Consider the following 18521-nt stretch of genomic DNA (forward strand, 5'->3'; position numbering starts at 1 on the left):
GGGCAAACACAACCAGACCACGTGGGCAATTAAGTGGTGCAGGGCTTTGGTAACTGGATCTAGAAGCTTTCTCCTCTAGCTGAGAGAGTCAAACACAGCCAGGTCAGTGTCGGGAGATCGTTATCCCACAACATCTTGGTGAGGTGAGTCCAGGTCCCAGGCAACTGCAGGTCACCTCATCTCAGCATGTTGCTGGTGCCAGGCAGCAGAGAGGCCCAGGTTCACACGGATGGAAGGACAACTTATTCCTCTCCTTTGGAGGTGCCCTTTTGGGTCAAGGCAGGGGCATAAGGAGAGGAGGAAGAGGAAGCTGCCCTTCTCTTCTTGATGACCAGAGGACTTCAGTCTCCAGAGGTGTCAGCATAGGTGACATTTCTCAACATTTAATGCATTTAAAAAAAAAAAAAAAAAAAAGGAACAACTGAACCATATCTTTATTGGATCTCAGACCAGATTGCTTGCATGTCCAGGTAAGGCTTAGAGACTTTCTTTTTCCAATAGGGATGAAGGAACAGTCCAGATGAAAGTAACCGGAGATGTGCAACTGAGGACAGCCCTATGTGGTCCTGTAAGCTCCCTTCCCAAGTAAATTTGTTCCCATATGCAACAAGAGAGAATCTTCCAGCTTCAGCTTGTGGCTCAATAAATTTTATTATTCCTTTTTGTTTTTATTTAAAAGAATTTGTTTTCCTATCATAAAAATTAGACAACCATACCACCACCACCAGCAGCAGCAAAGTCTGTGGAGTTAATGTTGATGGCAGACAGTTCACTGGTGTTTCCAGTGTCTCAAAATGTCCTACAAAGTCCATAAATGGAAAAAAACCCAAACATGATGGTTTTGGGGAGGAACATCAAGGTGATTTCGGTTTCTTGTCCCGCTGAGAATCCCAGATGAATACTGTAGCATATCAGCAGGACCAAGTACCTCATGCCTTGAGAGAAAACCCTTCATACCAGCTCCAGTACCTGATTAGTAGGGAAGATGAGACATTTAGAACAGGAATTTATGACATTCATTATCTCCTACATCAGCATATAGATCACTAGGACAGGACTGACCCTTCCGTCTCCACCCCTTACCCTTTATTCACCAGCATGCAGTAATATCACACAAATGGGATAAGCACTTGGCAAGGATCCTGATTTTGGTGTCTGCTTGAGGTACGATAAATTACAGCATGAAGCAAAACCATCCACCGTTGTCTCATTTCCACTCATCCCAATCAACCAGCTCTTGGAAATCTTGTAATGGAGATCAGAGATTTTGTCCTCTCAGCCCTCTGTGCTCGCGTTTCCCTTGTCCACCCTAAGATGGTGCAGCAGCCTCTGAAGGCATGGTCTAGAGATGGCAGAAAAGTAACTACGAGGGCTGTCACATGCAGAGTGATTTGCACAGCCTGTATTAACCCAGAGTAGTTTTACTGGGGAAAGCTCTAGAGCTTTAGCCCATGGGTGCTGGCTGGCATGGCATCTGCCCCCAGACTGGGGTGGATTTGTGCAAACCCAGTCCTTTCCCAGACCAACCCACCTTCCCCCTGCATGCTGCCAACGGCAAATGGAAATACCAGAGTTCTGACAGCCCTGTCTGTTTGCGCATTTCTCTGTCTACGTTCTCTCATTAACAAGCAAAGTGCATGAGCAAAACCTTTCCTCTCTAATCACTCTCCTGTTGCTGCTGGATTCACTTCAAGATATCAAAAGTTTCTCTGCATTCTGCCCATTTTACTAAGAAGGAAGTGACCAAAGTAATAAGCAACCAATTCCACAGCCTGCTAAATAAATCGCCTACGAACGAGAGGCTACAGCATCACACGCTGCAAGAGCAGGAGTAACCAGGCCACTTGTGGCCTAAAAAGGAGGAAACAAATCTTGACATGCAGTCAAACGCAGGCCACTTGGGTCTCCCCCCATTCCTGCTTTGTGATTTTTCCAGGACCGTTCAGATCAGCAACTCTGGTCTGGCTCCAGAGAGCTGCTGTTGTCACAAGGAGGCAAGGGAAAATCAGGATGAGGACATCAGCTTCATGAGAGTGACAATCCAGCATGTAACTTTGCAAGCAACAAACAAACCCTTTTATCAGCAGCTACAGAAAGCCGCCAGGGCTCTTGGCTACAAGCTTGCGGCATTAACCACCAAGCCTCAAAAGCATGGTGGAGGTCAATGCTGTTGTGTACAATTTGGGATGGCATCAGACCTGGGGCTCTCCGGAGGATCAGCACCAGCCTGGGTTTGGGTACTGGTTTTGCTTGGCTGTCTGATATACATGTAAAGAAGGACAAAGCCTTTTCCATATTATCTGACGTTTCATGAATAGAAATATATTGAACAGACACTCTGGAAGACTTTTAATTCAAGTGCTGAAAACCTGGCAAAATGCTGGCTTCTCAGTGTACCGGGAACGCTGTTGCTTTCACAAACCCCTGCGCTGGCAGCTGCTGTCTGTTACAGCCAGTCTGGGCACCAGGAGTAAGCAAAGTGAGGGAGCATCCCTGCTCATTTCAAACATTGCTCCAGCCGGCTGCACATCAGGAGCTCAGCTTTCAGCTCTGCTGCACCCCACATTGACAGCAGCAGCCAGAGGACAGGCTCTGGTTAACGCTGGCAAATTAACACACAGCCTCCACTGCCACAAGAACCAGCATAAGCCTGGGGAGACGCTTGTGCCAGACTCTCCGTGCTACCAGGACCCCAAGGAGTGTCGGAGGCACAGCAGGTGCTGGATGGCTGCCAGCAGCTTTTCTACACCTTGCTTTAACTGGGTTTCATTGCTGGTGTGCTGTCTGCTCGCTCTGCCATGTGCCAGAGGCAAATACATCATTTAAATTACAAACTTCTACAGTTGGGATGACCTCCTCTAATGGTTTCTCCTGGCTGTACGGTTTCTCTGACCTTGCTCTTTACTAACAACAGATTCAAGCGTTTAAAGAGGAGATGCATGAAATAACTTACCTTAATTGTACCCTGACTGTTAGCAGCAATCAGCACGTTGGACTCCTGAAAAAAGAGAAGAGACACTATCACAATCTGCCATTGCTTCCCCCCCTCCGCCTTTTTTTGGAAGAAGCAGCAGAGAAGCATTTTTTTTTTATCTTAAACATTAGAAGTATATCTAATTTCAAAGGGACTTAACTCTTCCCATTTCCAAGATGCTTTCGAGGCTAAAAGTCTTTATAAAAGTTGTATTACCTTAAAGAATTAGAAAGCAATAATCCTTAGTGCTTGTACAGAGCTTTAAATCTCCAAAGCAATTTACAAACATGAATTAATCCTCACAGTCTCCCTGTGAAGTAGGCAAATAATAATAATCATTTTCATCTTTTGACAGCATATGGACAAAGGTCTCCAGTGCCCTAACTAAACCAACTAATCACCATGACAAAACCTCTCCACCTCTGAGGTCAGGCAACCTCTCCCAGAGCCAAGAGGTTTCAGACAAGTAAAACAAAGAGGAGAAGAGATTAGAGAGCAATAGCAGATACACCCAAGTTTGGAAGGTAAGATAAACAGAGAGAGCTCCAGCCCTGCTTTATTCAGAAAGGCAGCATCTATTTACCTCCTGCTAATTGATGGAGTTGCCTTTGGAAATATCCTGGGTTGTCTGCAAATTAATGGTCTGCTGCATCAGTCAGGCAACCCCCAGGCAAAGACTGGGGGAGACAGCCTCTGCTCTTTAGACCACATTCCTCATGCGACAGCAAGTGCAGCCGCACCCTCCTAAACCAAAATCATTCAGACAGGGGGAGATCCAAAGGAACGATATGGTGCCAATAAACCTAAAGCATGTAAGTGCTTGGGTGGTGACAACAGCCCTGGAGATGCTGTGGTTGAACCACTGCTCCCAGACCGGTGTTCCGCAACTGCCCTTGTGCCAGCAGTTGTAATGTATGTATGCTGCCAAACCACCCTCCACAAACTCTGAAGACAGCTGATACCTTTTCTCAGACACATTTTTCAATTTCTCTCACTGCTATCCATCCCCAGACAAACTTGCCATAATTATTCTATTGCTTAACACATGCATTTTTAGTATACCCAGTGATTAGAATACACCCTGCTCCAAAGGGAGCCTAAAGCCAGCCCTGACCCAGCCCCAACAGGGTTGCACGCTGCCTCGCCGTGAGGTTTGGGACTTTGCACAGCCACCAGCTTCAAAGCAACGGGAGAAAAATCCTTTTCAATGTAAAACCCCACTTACCAGGTAAGAGTAGCCTTGTGGTGGACCACTAGGCTAATTTTTATAGATAGATTTGTTCACCCCTGGTACAATCATTAGGGGATTAGTTAAGACTCCTGATATTACCTCACCAATGATCCTCCAAGTCAAGGCTCCTGGAAAGAAAGTATATCCTCAAAGGAAGCATATACTTTCCATTAATTTGGTGGCTAAGAGTCTAATCCTGTGAACCACTCAGCTTCTGGTTAACAGCATTAGAATCAACTCCCCCATCCCCCACCCCGCCCCGGGCGAATGCAGATATAAATGTTATTTGGGGACTAAACCAGGGACTGGGGTGCCAGGTAGGATTTTGGAGGCAAGGGAGAGACACTAGCAGCTATCTAGCGTGCAGTGCAAGAGACTTGAACTCCTGAGTACAGATGATCCAGGGTTTGAATGATTCCTGTTTGCACTGTGAGTGATTGGTAATTCATCCTGCTGCTGCAGTCTGCTGGGGTACCACTGTAAATGAACTCTGGTTCAATGAACAGTTTTACCTGCTAAATAAAATAAAAACGCCAGAGGGTAATATACTCTCAGTCCCCTGTTCTTCAGAAGCCACTGTTTTTTTTTTTTTTTTCCAGCAGGGTCTGAGCTAATCACTGCTCTGCTGCTTTCACCCACAACCATGAAACGCAAACGGGAGCAGACAGCAGCAAAATTAGCACCAAATCTGTTGCTGAACAAACAGTGACTTGCTTGTTAAGGCACTCTAGCACTACTTCCCTGGGAACACAGCTAAGTAACTTGTTTTTAATCCCCTAAAGAAGCAATTCGCTTCCTTTCGTGTTGCCTGTAAAACAGCCAATATATTCAACACGTTAAACACCTAAGCAAGTTGTGAAGTTACTTAGATCCGTAGGTTTGTAACTCACAACAGCTGTGAGCATGCTGAACCAATCTTTTTGCCAGGACATGTCTGATGGAGTTACCACATGCTCAGAAGACAACCACCATGACCGCTTAACTCGCAGAATACCTATTTCCCCTACTGTGCCACTACGAGCATCTGTATCTCTCAGGTGTGAAAAACAGGGTACCACTACCCACTGTGGTTGCAATGCTCTACTTCACCATAATCACTTGGTGCTTCTATGGAGGGCAAGAAGGTTGAAAGGCTGGCCATCCCCATCCCTCCCAAATTTGTTGTCTGCAGGAGCCAGAAACTCTGAAAGCAGAGGCAGGGGATATGTTGGAGATCCACCCTGACTGAATAGTCCTGGTCTGAAGAAATCCATTTTTGAAATGACTCTTCTACACATGCACCTCCTGCTATAGGTGGTTAGCGCCTGTAGCTGTTCTTAACAGGAGATGCAGAAGGTGCCAGCTGCCTTTGCTAAAACAGGATTGAAGAAAAAAAAATGAATGCAACAAAATTCAAGAGACAAGGGTTTACTGCCTGGCAAGCAATAGCATTTTGTTCCATGCTGCTGCTAATCTCGAGTATTACTGCACTCCGATGGAAAGACACCAACTGTATAACCTGATGAAATGTGGCAACCTCTACTCTGCACATCAAGGCAGATAAGGAGCAATTGGTGGAGACGTGGCGTGGTGCACTCGGGTCCCCTGTGATGAGATAACGTGGCATCTCAACAAGCCAGGGACAGCCATAAAATTGACGGGAGACAGCTTGAGAGTTTTGGTCCTGTTAAGTCAACAGAAAAGAGCAAGGCTCTGGGCATGTCAAAAGTATGCATCTTCTTGTCTCTTGGTATTACATATATAGAAAGATTAACTGACAAATGTAGGTGCATCTCAGGACTCAGTCAAGATTAAGAGAGTGCAAGTCCAGAATAGCTCTAAGATGCTCCAGGGCTGAAGTCCTGTGCTAAGACTTATGAACAGCCTTCCACACATGCCAACTTTTTCCTTGACTGCAGAGACAGTATTATGGGAAGTCTGAAGGACAGTTCCTTGACATTGGGAAGGACTTGACTCTACCACAAATCTTTGTTATTGCCTACAGACTGGATGCATATCCACATGGAGGTAGGCATTATGCAAAATGAAGTTGTAAATCAGTCCTGAGAGCAAAGACAGACCAGACAGAAGCACCTCTGTCCTGAACCTGACACATCCCCATTCTCCTGGATGTGGCACTGGATGAACACAACTGGTCTGCCCACAGGAACTTAGGAGCATTTGCCCTTGGGATTTGAAGTGACTTTCATTGATTGTGCTGAAAGAAGAAATTTCTGCAGCACATTCTTGATGGCAAAGAAAAACAAAATCAAATTTAGGACCTTCCTGAGTAGATGAGATACCTGCTACATTCATCATTTGAAGAAATTATTCACCCGGTGACAGCTGGATTTTGAAGCACACCGATTTCCTTCCCTCCTAGATGAGTCCTGTATTTGGATGGCCCTGGGGAAGCAATTTGTACAGGGGATGAAGGGAGGAGAAGGAAAGTCTGGCTGACTGCTAGTATTCATGCAAGAGCAGTCAGCATGAAGAGAATCAGAAATGCTCTGGATGTTTCACAAAGCTTGAGGAAGCTCAGCTAAACAACTGAAAATTGTCGGAGCTGCTTCAGTGTGATAGGGAGTAAAAGATAGCTGAGGTTGGAGCTCTTCCACTCTTTCTTCACATCTTTGTGCAAGAAAACATTGGGGTGGGGGGAGTGGGGGAACTAACTAAAAGTCACCCCACACAGACAGTTGTTAAAACAGCACACACATCTCTTTGGAGGGACACACAGAGATAATATTCAAGCAGACTCAACACTACGGAGCAAGTGAAAGCTCCAGACAGATCCTCTAGCTAAGGTGTAAACCCATCCTCCCAGTAACTGCATCCCTCCTCACTAATAAAGAGCCACTGTGGATGCCTGCCTGCAGCTGCAGTGCTCCAGGAGTTAAGCACCCCTCTCACCAGCAGGCTCGTGCAAAATCACAGCTGAGTATTTTACTGTCTTCCTTTCCTGACACAAAATAGAGAGCCTGTCCCAAAGGGGCTCAAAATAGGCAAGATGAGCACAAATAACTTGCATCTTCTCCCCCCCCCCCCTTTAATATATCCTTTGTGAGACCATTCCTTCTCTGTTATCCCACATAACATCAATCCTTAAAGTGAAATTCATAAGCTCACACTGAAGGAAAAGCTGGAGCATGGTCTACGCAAGAGGAGGATCCCAGACGCCAACTTTGAAACATCCCGGTACCTCTGTTGGGAGTGAAACTGTGAATCAGAACATTTATGTGTGAACATAACCTACACTCTCACAGTTTGTAAATGTGGTAGTTTTGCAAAAGCTAATCTTACCAGGAACAGTCTCAGAGTACTTGAAGGTTGGGAACTGCAGTGGGTAGCTAACAACCACAGCTTTGACCACGTAATCCAACACTCAAAGATTGCAGCAGCACTTCTCTGTGCCGTTAGCTCGACAAAACTAACCTTGAAATAAACTTAACTGACTGTGTTTCCCTCAGGGCCTGCACTGAGGAAGGAGGAAAGTTTGGCTGAAGGAGAAATGGTACAATGTGGACTTATTTCTTACTTTTACACTCTCCCCTACTTTCTACAGGTACCAGCAATAACACAACAGGCTGAAGAAGTTGTTCCTTAGGAGGATTATGAAGATGCAAGACATGTCTCTTCAAATTGTATGTGCACATGTTCATGTGATTGGCTGGAAATCCTATTTGGGGCTTGTATTATAAATAATTACAGGCCATGAAGTTTGCGCCTCTGTTATCCCCCCCTTTGCTGCACAAATAAAGCATATTCGCCTCAAACTTCCAGCACAGTCGTTATTGAGGTAAGCGTGAATTTTCTGGATTTTCAGCTAGGTTTGTTCTATGGATTCACAGTTAGGATTCTTAAAGACCTTATTTTAAATTAACAACTTCTCACCTTCCCACCCCAGCAGACATTTTTGCTAACAAATGGCTGGTTTGTCAGCAATTCTCCTTCAAGCAGACAGACTCACTGCCAAGTAACCCTGAACACTTACTCAAAGGAACTGGAGCCTAATTAAGCCAAGTCATTCATACAATGGGAAAATATACTGGGTGAGAAAGCTTGCACTCAGATGGCCATTGTCCTAGGTTATTTATAGGCAGAAAAGTAGAGAGTTGAATTAAATCTAGTTCTGTTTGTACAGAAAGCCCTTTCTTGAAGTAAAGCTACTTGGTCCTTACTGAAGATCACAACTATTACTCAGGTGCTGGCTTTTAGGAGTGAAGCTGCAGACCATCTGCAAGACATATTTCACCAAAACTTTTCCCATCGACATCACACATGAAGCTTTTTCATATATCAAGATGTGTGAAAGTGGTTCCCCAACAGACCACCACTGCTTGACTGCTCTTCATCTTGTAATTAGCGGATTCTAGTGGCTTTCCACTGTAAATCCCCTGGGATCCGCTTATTTTCTTGTATGATCCAAGTCAGCTTTTGTTTTTGAAAGAAAACTACAAATTCTAACCTAGGAAACAAAACCAGTGTGCAAAAATCAAGAGGTTTTTAAAAGCTAAACTGCTAGATGAGATCTCCTCCCACCAGGATAATGTGTTGCACACAGAATTTTATTTTCTTTTTTCCATTGTTGCCATAAAATCATTATCAATAAAGGGGTGCATGGTGGGATGGTTAGAGTGGTGCACAACCCACTATCTCCCTGTGTGCCAGAATTTCCTTTATATGCCATCACACTCACCTAACGTTAATCCCTTCTGAACAATTTTAAGGGAATATTATCTATACTGCAAACATCAGGCCCAAGCAGAAATTAATTACTCCTTTAAACCAAGCACTACTTTAAAGAACAATGTATTACATACAAAAGATGTCATACCAAGACATTTCAGGAGCAGCAACACCCAGCTTCTTAGGTTTTAAACCTGGAAAAGAACACACATGCCTAAACGGTGTCTTCTAATCCTTAGAAACTGTATTTTTATCTCGTTCAGAAGGTAATTCCTTTGTACGCAGAGATAAAGACTCCTTAGGCTTATCTGCCCCCCTCAAGCAACAACTCAATATATCTGAAAAAGGTCTCATCTGTGCTTCCTTCTAGATCCAGCTGCAAACACACAATCTTTTGGGTTTTTAAGTTCATAAATGCTACACAACTACCCCCACACAGTACAATAAAGATATTTTCTTAACACATTAGCCCACAGATTTACAGATGACTGCATTCCTTTGGCTCGCTTTCTATAGAAAGACTTGCCTACAATCATGTGCACACACATATAATACCTTCTCATGTAGGAATTCATGGACACACTATAAAGGGGGAAAAAAGCTTTCAAACAAATTAGTATTTTCATCATCCTACATCATGCAGAGTTTGCAGCTTCTACACAAGATGAAGTGCATCTCGCTAGGAAACATGCGCAGGTAGAAATTCAACATCTCTTTGAATCTCTCCCCTTGTTTTTCTGCAATTCCAGACTTTAACCTCTGTACCAGGGATGCTTTTATCAAGTTTTCCGACACTTCCACATCTGGTATTTTCTAACAGTGGCTCTCAATGCATGAATGTATCCCTCTTTCTTGCACCCTGAAGAAGCAGTCTTCTCATTTTTGGATTTTACACTTAATGCATTTTTCTACTCCTATTCAGACCAAACTCAGCACAAGATGCTACTGTATAATAGGAAGCGTATTTGTTATTATATATACCTAGGTGTCTGTATTCACAGCACATGGGCGCTCAGAGGAAAGCAGCCCAACGCTTGCTCCAATGACACACTCAAATAAGTAGTAAGCTATCTCTCAGCCAAGTGAGAAATCACTTTTTCTTAGCATGACCTTTCTTTTCAGCATGTAGGTCTCAACAAAACAAGATCAACAAGGCAATTGAAGACCAGGCTAGAAGAAAATAGAAGTACACACGTGTATGGTGCTGCACGCAGACAGGCACCAGTTTGCTCCTTTCTACGCTGTCTTCTGAATTCAAGATGGAAACGGAGGCCAATGAGACTGATGAGAAGAGGGCAAAGAAAGCTCTACAAAGGCAGGAGAGCCAGCCAGCAAAGCCCACCCCAGGAACTGTTGATGTATTACAGGCAACCGCCACTGTAATTTAGTTGTTCTGGAACAAAACTGGTTTTGATGAGCACCTAATTTATTTAGAATTCAAGGTGAGAATAACTCATCAAACACTTATTATTCTGCATCTACTGCAAAGCGAAATACACAGTTCTAACAGCTGTTGCATGCTTCCCATCAGGTAGGGAGACATATGTTAAAACCAAATTATGTTGCCATTAACCCCGCTCCCCCAAAGGGCAAGTCTTCTCCACCTCTATATGTGGGAATATTGAGCTCCACTGCCCATCTATCTGTGACAAGGTCTCTAAAGCTACTTGTTCCTATGGTCGTATATCCTGGGATTTCAGATGCTCCCCATAAACAATATGCTCAAGGCCTTGAACAAAGCTTCAGCAGTATATAAATATAGCTTGCAATAAGCCTACAAAAAATGTATACATAAACATGCAACACATTACCATCAATATTGCAAAACCACAGGAAATGGCTAGGCATTAGTTTAGTGAAAACAGCTTTTAGCATCTATTCTCTTAATACTTAAAGCTCCCAAATATTCATTTGGCAATTCTACATAATGCAATGCTGTATGTCGCTTGACAACTGCGCAGTCCAAGACCCCTGCATTCTCACCGCCAATACATTTTCCTCCTTTCTCTTCTACTGTTTGTTGCTGTCAGTCATTACATCATGCTGGAAGTGATGAATTTAATCTCTCCCTAGCCAAGGTCATGCTGCCCTGCCCATCAGTGCTGTATGTGGCAAAACCAAGCCCTGTGGTGCTATCATTACTATCGCTATTGCTTATGCCTCCCTTCCAAACTCTCATCAGAAACAAAGTGTGCGATCTGAAGAAATGGCCACCAATCTGCATGACAGTATTCAGAAATGTGACCTAAATCTGGTAGTTTTAGATTTTCATTTTGTGCACACCAATGGCAAACCATCAGGGACTGGAGCCATAAACAGAAATCAGTAGAAAGTGAAACACCTTTTCAGTCCAAGCTACCCCCAATTAGACAGACAAGCAGTCCACCCTACAAGCATAGCCTACCACAACTGCTACACAGCCCAGTCCTGAAGCACAGCAGAGACCACCACTCCCAGCTGCTGCACTGTGAAGGAACGGATGCTGGTAGAAGACTCCTGAGAGATGCTAAAAGACATCATTTCTCATGCCTCCCAGCTCCTCAGTCCTCTTAAATTTAAAACCCACTCCTTGCCCTACTGTGAAGGCCAAACCCCAATTTAAGCCCTGCTTCGTGTTTAGTTGGTTCTCTTACGCCTCTTTCTTTCACACTCAGGATGTGTTTCTCCCATGCCTCTTACCTTCTCTATTCTTCTTCCTTCTCCTTTTTGCTAAGTCAGTGCTTTCTCTTCCAGCTCAACTGTATCCAATACTCCTCAGTTGCTCAGTTCCCTCTTTCAAATCTTCTTCACACTTGAATCAGCAATTCCCTAGTTTGTGCAAGAATGCTTTCATCTTTCCCAGACCATCTGTCCCATATCCTTTGGGGCTTTTGTATTTGTGAGATCATTGTCCCTTGCATGGCATCTCTCATCAAAACCCTACTTTCAGTGCTCCATTCTTGAGTTTCAACTGCCTCTTCTACAGCATTGTGGACATCTTCCCACCTCTTTCTCCCTCCCCTTGTGAATCCACCCTTGAAAATCCTGCTTACAGAACAGTTTCCTTTTCCTTCCAACCCTTTTGCCTCCAACATGCTAGCACCAACACTGATGTGCACATCTTCCTTTGGTTCAGAAAGGGAATAGATGATGGTTAACTTTCCTCTCTGGTCCCAGTATCCAATCAAACAACTGTATCTGTTCCCACAGGCCATCTTCTCTTCTTAGCTCTGTACTTCTAGGTCCCTGAACTCATTATTGCACTACGATGACATACCTGTTCCTCTGGTCCCTGCCTGGGTTGTCAACTACAGCTCACTCCCACATCCACCTCAGAAACATCTGCCTAGATAAAAACCAGAGAATAGAAGAATATAAGGAGGCAAAAGTCTTAGTTTAGAGACTGGAACACCATGTTGTTTTGTGGGAACAAAATGCTGCTGGGCCAGGAGCTTTCAACAGGAGAAGATGATTCATGTCAGCAGCCTTGCAGATGCACACATGCCCCAGATATCCTTTCTTTCATGCTTTTTCCTGATACACAAGAGCTAACACCGCACGACAGTTGCTGTGCCGAACTGGAGCACACTGCTCTGAAGGCTGACAAATGGTTTCTAAGTTGGGCCAAGAGGGATCCCTGCTACGTGACACATCTCCTGTGCTCTATGAAGCTCAGTGCACCGCTGATGCTGCCAGTGGCTTCCCTGGGCCAGGCACTGGAGTTTGGATCCTGTTGTTAAATCAGTCCCCACGTAGAAATACCACGAAATAAGCCGTTAGCTGGTCCAGCTCCTGCTTCCCTTCCTCTCCCAGTGCCATTAGTTTCAGTCTCTAAATAGCTGAATGATACAAGCTTAAAACTGACCCAACCACCTTGACGTTAATATTTTAAATTATTAAGTCTTAGTTCTCTAATGCCGATAAATCATTTATATGTGCACATTTAATTAACAATCCAATCAGTAAAAACAACTTAGCATTCGCACAGCACATTTTATCAGAGGAACCATAGACACATTACAACATTAATTAAGTGTAACAAATGCCCCGGTGAGGTAGCTAAGTATTATCCTACTTTGACATGTGGGGAAACCGAGGCAACACACTCAGTGGATTTGCCCAAGGTTAATCCAGATGTTCAAAATGAGATGCTGAAGAGAAAAAGCAGGGAGAAATACCACTGAGATTTAACTCTCCTAATAAGCATTCCTTTTCTGAACTGCAGTGTTTACTTATTTGCTGATGAGAAACCCATTCCAGCTGTGTTCCTCTTCCAAACAGACTAGGGGCACAAACCACTGCTATCAAGTGTACTAGAAATCAACCCTAAACTGCAACAGCCTGCCAGGTGAGGCTGAACGCACTGGGTCCAACATGATACCCAGACAAGGATTTTGAAGAACACTTAATGACCCTTCTCACCCCACAGTTCACACCTATGCATGCATCTAAGCTCATGGGATGCAGGATGCTTACCTAGTGGTCATAGGTCCTAGATCTACATCTGTGTCTGGTATCTCCTAAGCACTCCAACAGCTCATCCAACCTTTGGGGAGTTCCACACCAGGCTCCCATGCCAGGAGCATGGGAGAAGAGCAAGAAATTTCTGAATGACACTGACTCTGCTCACAACACACTGAACAATTATGAATCTTGGAAAATATCAGGTGTCCCAATATCCTCAGTCTTCTACAAACCCATAGTTTAACCAGCCTTTCAGGCCACCCAGAGCCTGTCCTGCCATCTCCTCCTCCCTTCCCACATCCAGGAGATGACCCTCACAGTGGTCCCAGATGATGGTGGCACCCACACAACCGTGGCAGCTCTGTTTGATGTCATGCTCCTCTGTGCCATCTACCCACAGTTCTAGAGCCAGCAGTTTTGTTTGCTTCCCCCATTTGGTACAGAAAAACACCGGTTCCTGGGACTGAGGTTATAGCTGACAGCCAAATTGGTTTGCCCAAAGTATCAGGGATAGTTTTTTTTGATAGTGCCTGGCAGCCATCTAGAATTAGTCCAACAGCCCATACTGGGGCAAGTCCAGCCTTGTTTTTTCCAAAAATCATGAATTCTGCTCTGTATGCAAATTAAATGCTGTGGAAATGCTTTCAGTTTCCCAATTATCATGTGATGAAACGTTTCAGACCCAGATGATGCCTACTGTCAGTGCCTTTAACCCAAGTGCGTGCCTCCCACCAAAGCTGCATGGATTTTCAGAAGGTCTCACTGAAACCAAGGAGCTCATCTCCTCAACACCTTTGGCAGCTAGATCTCTATGATTAAGGGACCTAAGTATCAATATGAAGTCCGTCGCATGAAGGTAGGATGCAGAGCTTGCGTTCTCCAAGCAGAATGACATACAAAGCGTTGCTTACATGAGAGTAATCACAAAGTCACCAGTTCCTTCATGGTTCCCAGACTGAGACAGGGTGTGCAGAAGATTAAGTAACACAGAATTCACCTAATTAAAGCAAGAGAGAGAAAGGCTTGACTAATAGTAAGGTATTAAAGCTACCATAGGCTTAAGACAGGGCAGATACAGCCCCCAACTAACCTCTGGAGAAAGAGATCTTGCAGCCATGTAACTGGTGGGAACACATGCTGGTCAGTGCTAGTGGGACAGGCTGGAAAGAAAAAAACTTACGAAACCCCTCACATGACACCATCCCCTCAAAGCAAAAGTGGAAGAACAATTAATGTATTACAACCACAGATGGTGGCAAGCAATACAGGAGAATGGGTTAATCATAGGAGATACCAGGCATGATGGAGCCAAGCCGAGTCAGGCTAGCTGGGTCAGCAACAGTGGAACACTTTGGCAGGAACTCATGAAATGGCTGATGGACTGAGGAAATCAATTTATTTAAAAAACTGATAATGGATTCATACTCTGCTGCTGTTCATTTTATACGGTTTGGCTGTCAACTCTTTGGGGCAGGAAGCTGTCTGAGTAGACAGCGAGTGACAATACCTAGTAAGTTGGATCTCCTGCCAATTGTAGCTTTGCACCATCCTAATGAAATCACCTCTACCTTCAAGACTGGCCTGACAGAGATGCAAAAAAGGCTCATGTTAAGGCAACCTGAATTCCGACATTTAATTTGTATGCTTTAACTGTAACAACATCCTTTGAACATACCCACCCATTTTTAAGTGGGATCCTACCACCAAACCAAACCCAAATCCTGATAACTACAGTATCCCAAACCAACAAACTTGAAAGTTCTGGACATACAGTCCTGCCCGTTTCATTAACAGGTCTTGGAATAATGTTGCAGGGGGACTCGAGTGCTCAATATCTGCGAAACACATTAACTGTTCTGAATGTTTTGCTCATGCCAGCTGGAAAAGAAGGATGATGGCTTCACTGCATCTGCAAACCTTCTAATTGTGTTACTGTATGGGCCAGAAGTCTGGCAGCCATGGAAATGAAAAGCCTTCATTCCTCTAAGCCAGGAATAGTATATTTAATAGCAGCAGGAACAGAGTCATGGGTCTAAGTGTCAGTGCTGAGGATGCTGTCAGAGGGTGTGTGTGTGGACAACAGCATAGCTAAGATCTCCAGCTGAGGCTGCAGGCAGGGAGGGTGATTACACATCTGTGTGGCGAGCAGAGCTACAGCAAGGGGAAGGGAAGTGAGGCACAGCAGGAGAGCAAAAATATCTCATCCCTGGAGGCTGCTTCCACCCAAAGGGCCACAGCTGCTTGGTGGTAAGAAGGTGGTAAGAAGAGGAAGAGTGCCTGCCTGCAGGGTGGCCCAGCTTGTAGCTGCATAAGCCACTACAGGGAATATATATAGTTCTTATATTTTCTATGCAACACATATATGTGTGCCACAGAAGTGAAATCACCAGGACCCGGTGAGATAAAAGAAGGGACAAATTGTTTCTTGCAGAGAAAAATCAAGGCACAAACATTAACATTAGCATGAGTATAAGCTTCATGAAATTATACCTATACTAATGCTATTTATAACATACACCTATTTGGGAAAGAGGACTTTGTTTTAAGGAATGGAAGTTTAATTAAGGTAAAACAAAAGTTGCCATTAATCTTGAAAGAATTCACAACCTGCTGCTCTCCTTCAACATCCAATTCAGCTAATGTTATAAGAGGATCAAGTGCAGCACTACATACCTGAAACCTCCTGCAATGCAGACAAGGCTGGGCAAGCTGTACCACACCATGTGGCCTTCTCTAGTCTTAAGAAATAGGAAGCTTTCTCTCCTCAAAATACTGTTTCAAAAATGCCCTGAGTACAGGGGGCAAATATTTTCACTAGCCAGGGCATGCAGGAAAATTATGAAGGAGAAGAGATGTTGATAAACTTGAGATTGGCAATGAAAAATGGCTAGAGCCTACACCTGCAGGCAGTAGGTTTTGGTGATATCCAAAACTGTGCTTAATGTCACAAGCACAAGTTTACTCTTGAGTAGTAACTAGGTAAAATTCCACTTATACTTAAATCTTCTCCCTGCAGATATTCAAGTAATAGGGTTGTGTTAAAAAAATGTAGTGTCTTCTGGTCCTGTGGTACAGGGTAAATACAGGTAAAGATGGGGCAGCAGAGCTGGGCATCCTCCCCCAGCCAGCAGAACCATCTCCTCTACCTACAGCCGAGAACGGGGTCAGAGCTGGCCTGGCTCACAGTCAGTGTGGTCTCCATAAATCCTTACCGTTATGGCAGTATGCAGAAGGGAGCTGAACTGGACTTTGAGCTGGGTCATGTCTGCAAGGCTGTCAGGAAGAGAGTGATCTTTTGTTTGTAAACTGAAAGAGATGCTGGAATCCCTGAAAGAAGATACATTGAAGCCCACAAGCCATTTTTGCAGGTCAGTTTTCAAAGTAAGGCCACACTGCAAAAATATCAGCTTTGATTATCAAATTGTATGGCTGGTATTGAAAAAGACAGTACTGTAAATTGAATTTTAATAAGATCTGACTGTACATAAAAGGTGAAGAACTTCATTAAACAAAACTGTACAGAGTACAGATGATACATATGAGGTTGCTTCTCTAATGTCCTACTACTGAGGCTTTCTCTATTGTATTTATCTGGGAGGAGAACGGAGTGGGAAGGGAAGACAGCTATGCCTTAGGTATTAAGAATGATGAGAGTACAGCTTTACAGCTTTAGTACAATAAATGCAAAGCATGATTTCTTCCCTACTTCGTTCTGCAGAATGAACTATTCAAAAGATAATAATGAACTTCGCATCATCTAGAGGACTCAATTGTGCTCTGCTGCCTGCTTCCCTGATCCCATCCATCTAAAACACTCCTGAATCCAGAAGGACGCGTGAAACCAGCAACAAAAATGCACCTGAGAAATCAGAAATCACTGGGTCATTCAGCTGTTGAAAAGCATTTTAGATTTAAAAACAAAGGATGTAAAAAAAACCTCAACCCACCCCACCAAGGACTGAGATTAAAGTCAGAAGAAAAATGTAGGATGTCTTTAGACAAGTTCATTGAATGTGGGGGGGCACAGAGGGGTTATATATCTATCCATCTATATATCTCCAAACTCGACACACAATTCTTACAACTACAGAGAAATTCCCTATTCTTTCATTCACCTTGCACTTTCCTCAACTTGCTCATTCACCTCCCTGCAACTTACCCTCCCCCTAGGAACACCAGGAGGTAGCCCCTGAATTCTAATTGCATTTGCTATTCTACTAAACCCCATGGATTTACATGGGCAAAATTAGCAGGACTCGCCTATCAGGCATTCTCCACAACGCCAGATGAGAAGTCACCTGAAGCTCTAGATGGGCTTTCTTTTGTTTACGGCCTTTAAATAATTCAGAGAGGAGTTGTCAAGCTGAATCTGCAAAGCTCCCTTGACTTTGGACTTACGCTATTAGACTGCCTGCCTATTCTTTATAAAGACAAAAGGGAAAAACGTTACGGGATCATATGTCTGCATGGGAGGGGAGTCAAGGACTAGAAGAACAAGGGCTGTCAGGACAGAAGTCATAAAAAAACCAGATGGGAAAGCAAAAGTAGGCAATAGGTGAAACACAGATGTACCAGCAAAGCAGCAAGAGCAAGTAGCTAGCTTGGTTGTGCTATAAACAAACGATGCTAGCAGTTTCTTGTGTAATACAATGTCATTCTTTAAAAAGGAAAACCCCAAATGCAAATGGTAACTTTAATTAGCAATTAAAAGCACAACTTCCCAGCTATACAGCTGCAGCCATCTCTCCCAGATCTGTCTCACTTCTGCAAACCAGTGCCAGTCATCAGGCAGTGGGCCAGCACTTAACAGTCATCCCAAACCTCAGAGAGCAATTTCATCCTTTCTCCTTTTCTTCCCAGGCTCTTTGGGCAGACAAAGATTTACTAGGTCCTGCCAGGGGACACCAGCAAACCACAGGCGATTGCCCCTGGCATCCCAGGGAGCTCACATACTCCAAGGTACCTTTTAGATTTTTTTTTTTTTTTTAATGACTCTGGGGCCTTGATGGGGTTTTGCACTGCCATTTTTAATCAAAACTGCAAACCTGGCTTTACAGCAAATGACTATTTCTTGAAGCAGCAAGAAGAATTGAGAGGGAAGGGGAACCTCAGGACATTGCAGCCCTGCTCCACCCATGCACACAACTCCAACCAGAACATAATCACCTCTACAGCCGGTTTGCTAAACCTAATGAGGACTTTAAA

The 18521-nt window shown here is 44.1% G+C and overlaps 1 protein-coding gene across 4 annotated transcripts in view; it reads right to left on the reverse strand.

Moving 5' to 3' along the window:
• Positions 1 to 438: 438 nt before the first annotated feature.
• Positions 439 to 18521, reverse strand: part of COP1 (COP1 E3 ubiquitin ligase) — a 136042-nt gene continuing 117959 nt past the window's right edge. For all 4 annotated transcript variants that reach the window (XM_075710115.1, XM_075710117.1, XM_075710118.1 and 1 more), the window contains exons 19-20: positions 2954 to 2998; positions 439 to 969 (exon numbers count right to left, since the gene is read on the reverse strand). In XM_075710115.1, coding sequence (XP_075566230.1) covers positions 952 to 969; positions 2954 to 2998 — 63 coding nt within the window. In that variant the 3' untranslated portion in view covers positions 439 to 951. The remainder of the gene's footprint in view (positions 970 to 2953; positions 2999 to 18521) is intronic.

Source organism: Pelecanus crispus, chromosome 5, assembly GCF_030463565.1.
Source record: "Pelecanus crispus isolate bPelCri1 chromosome 5, bPelCri1.pri, whole genome shotgun sequence".
In the NCBI taxonomy this organism is placed as follows: domain Eukaryota; kingdom Metazoa; phylum Chordata; class Aves; order Pelecaniformes; family Pelecanidae; genus Pelecanus; species Pelecanus crispus.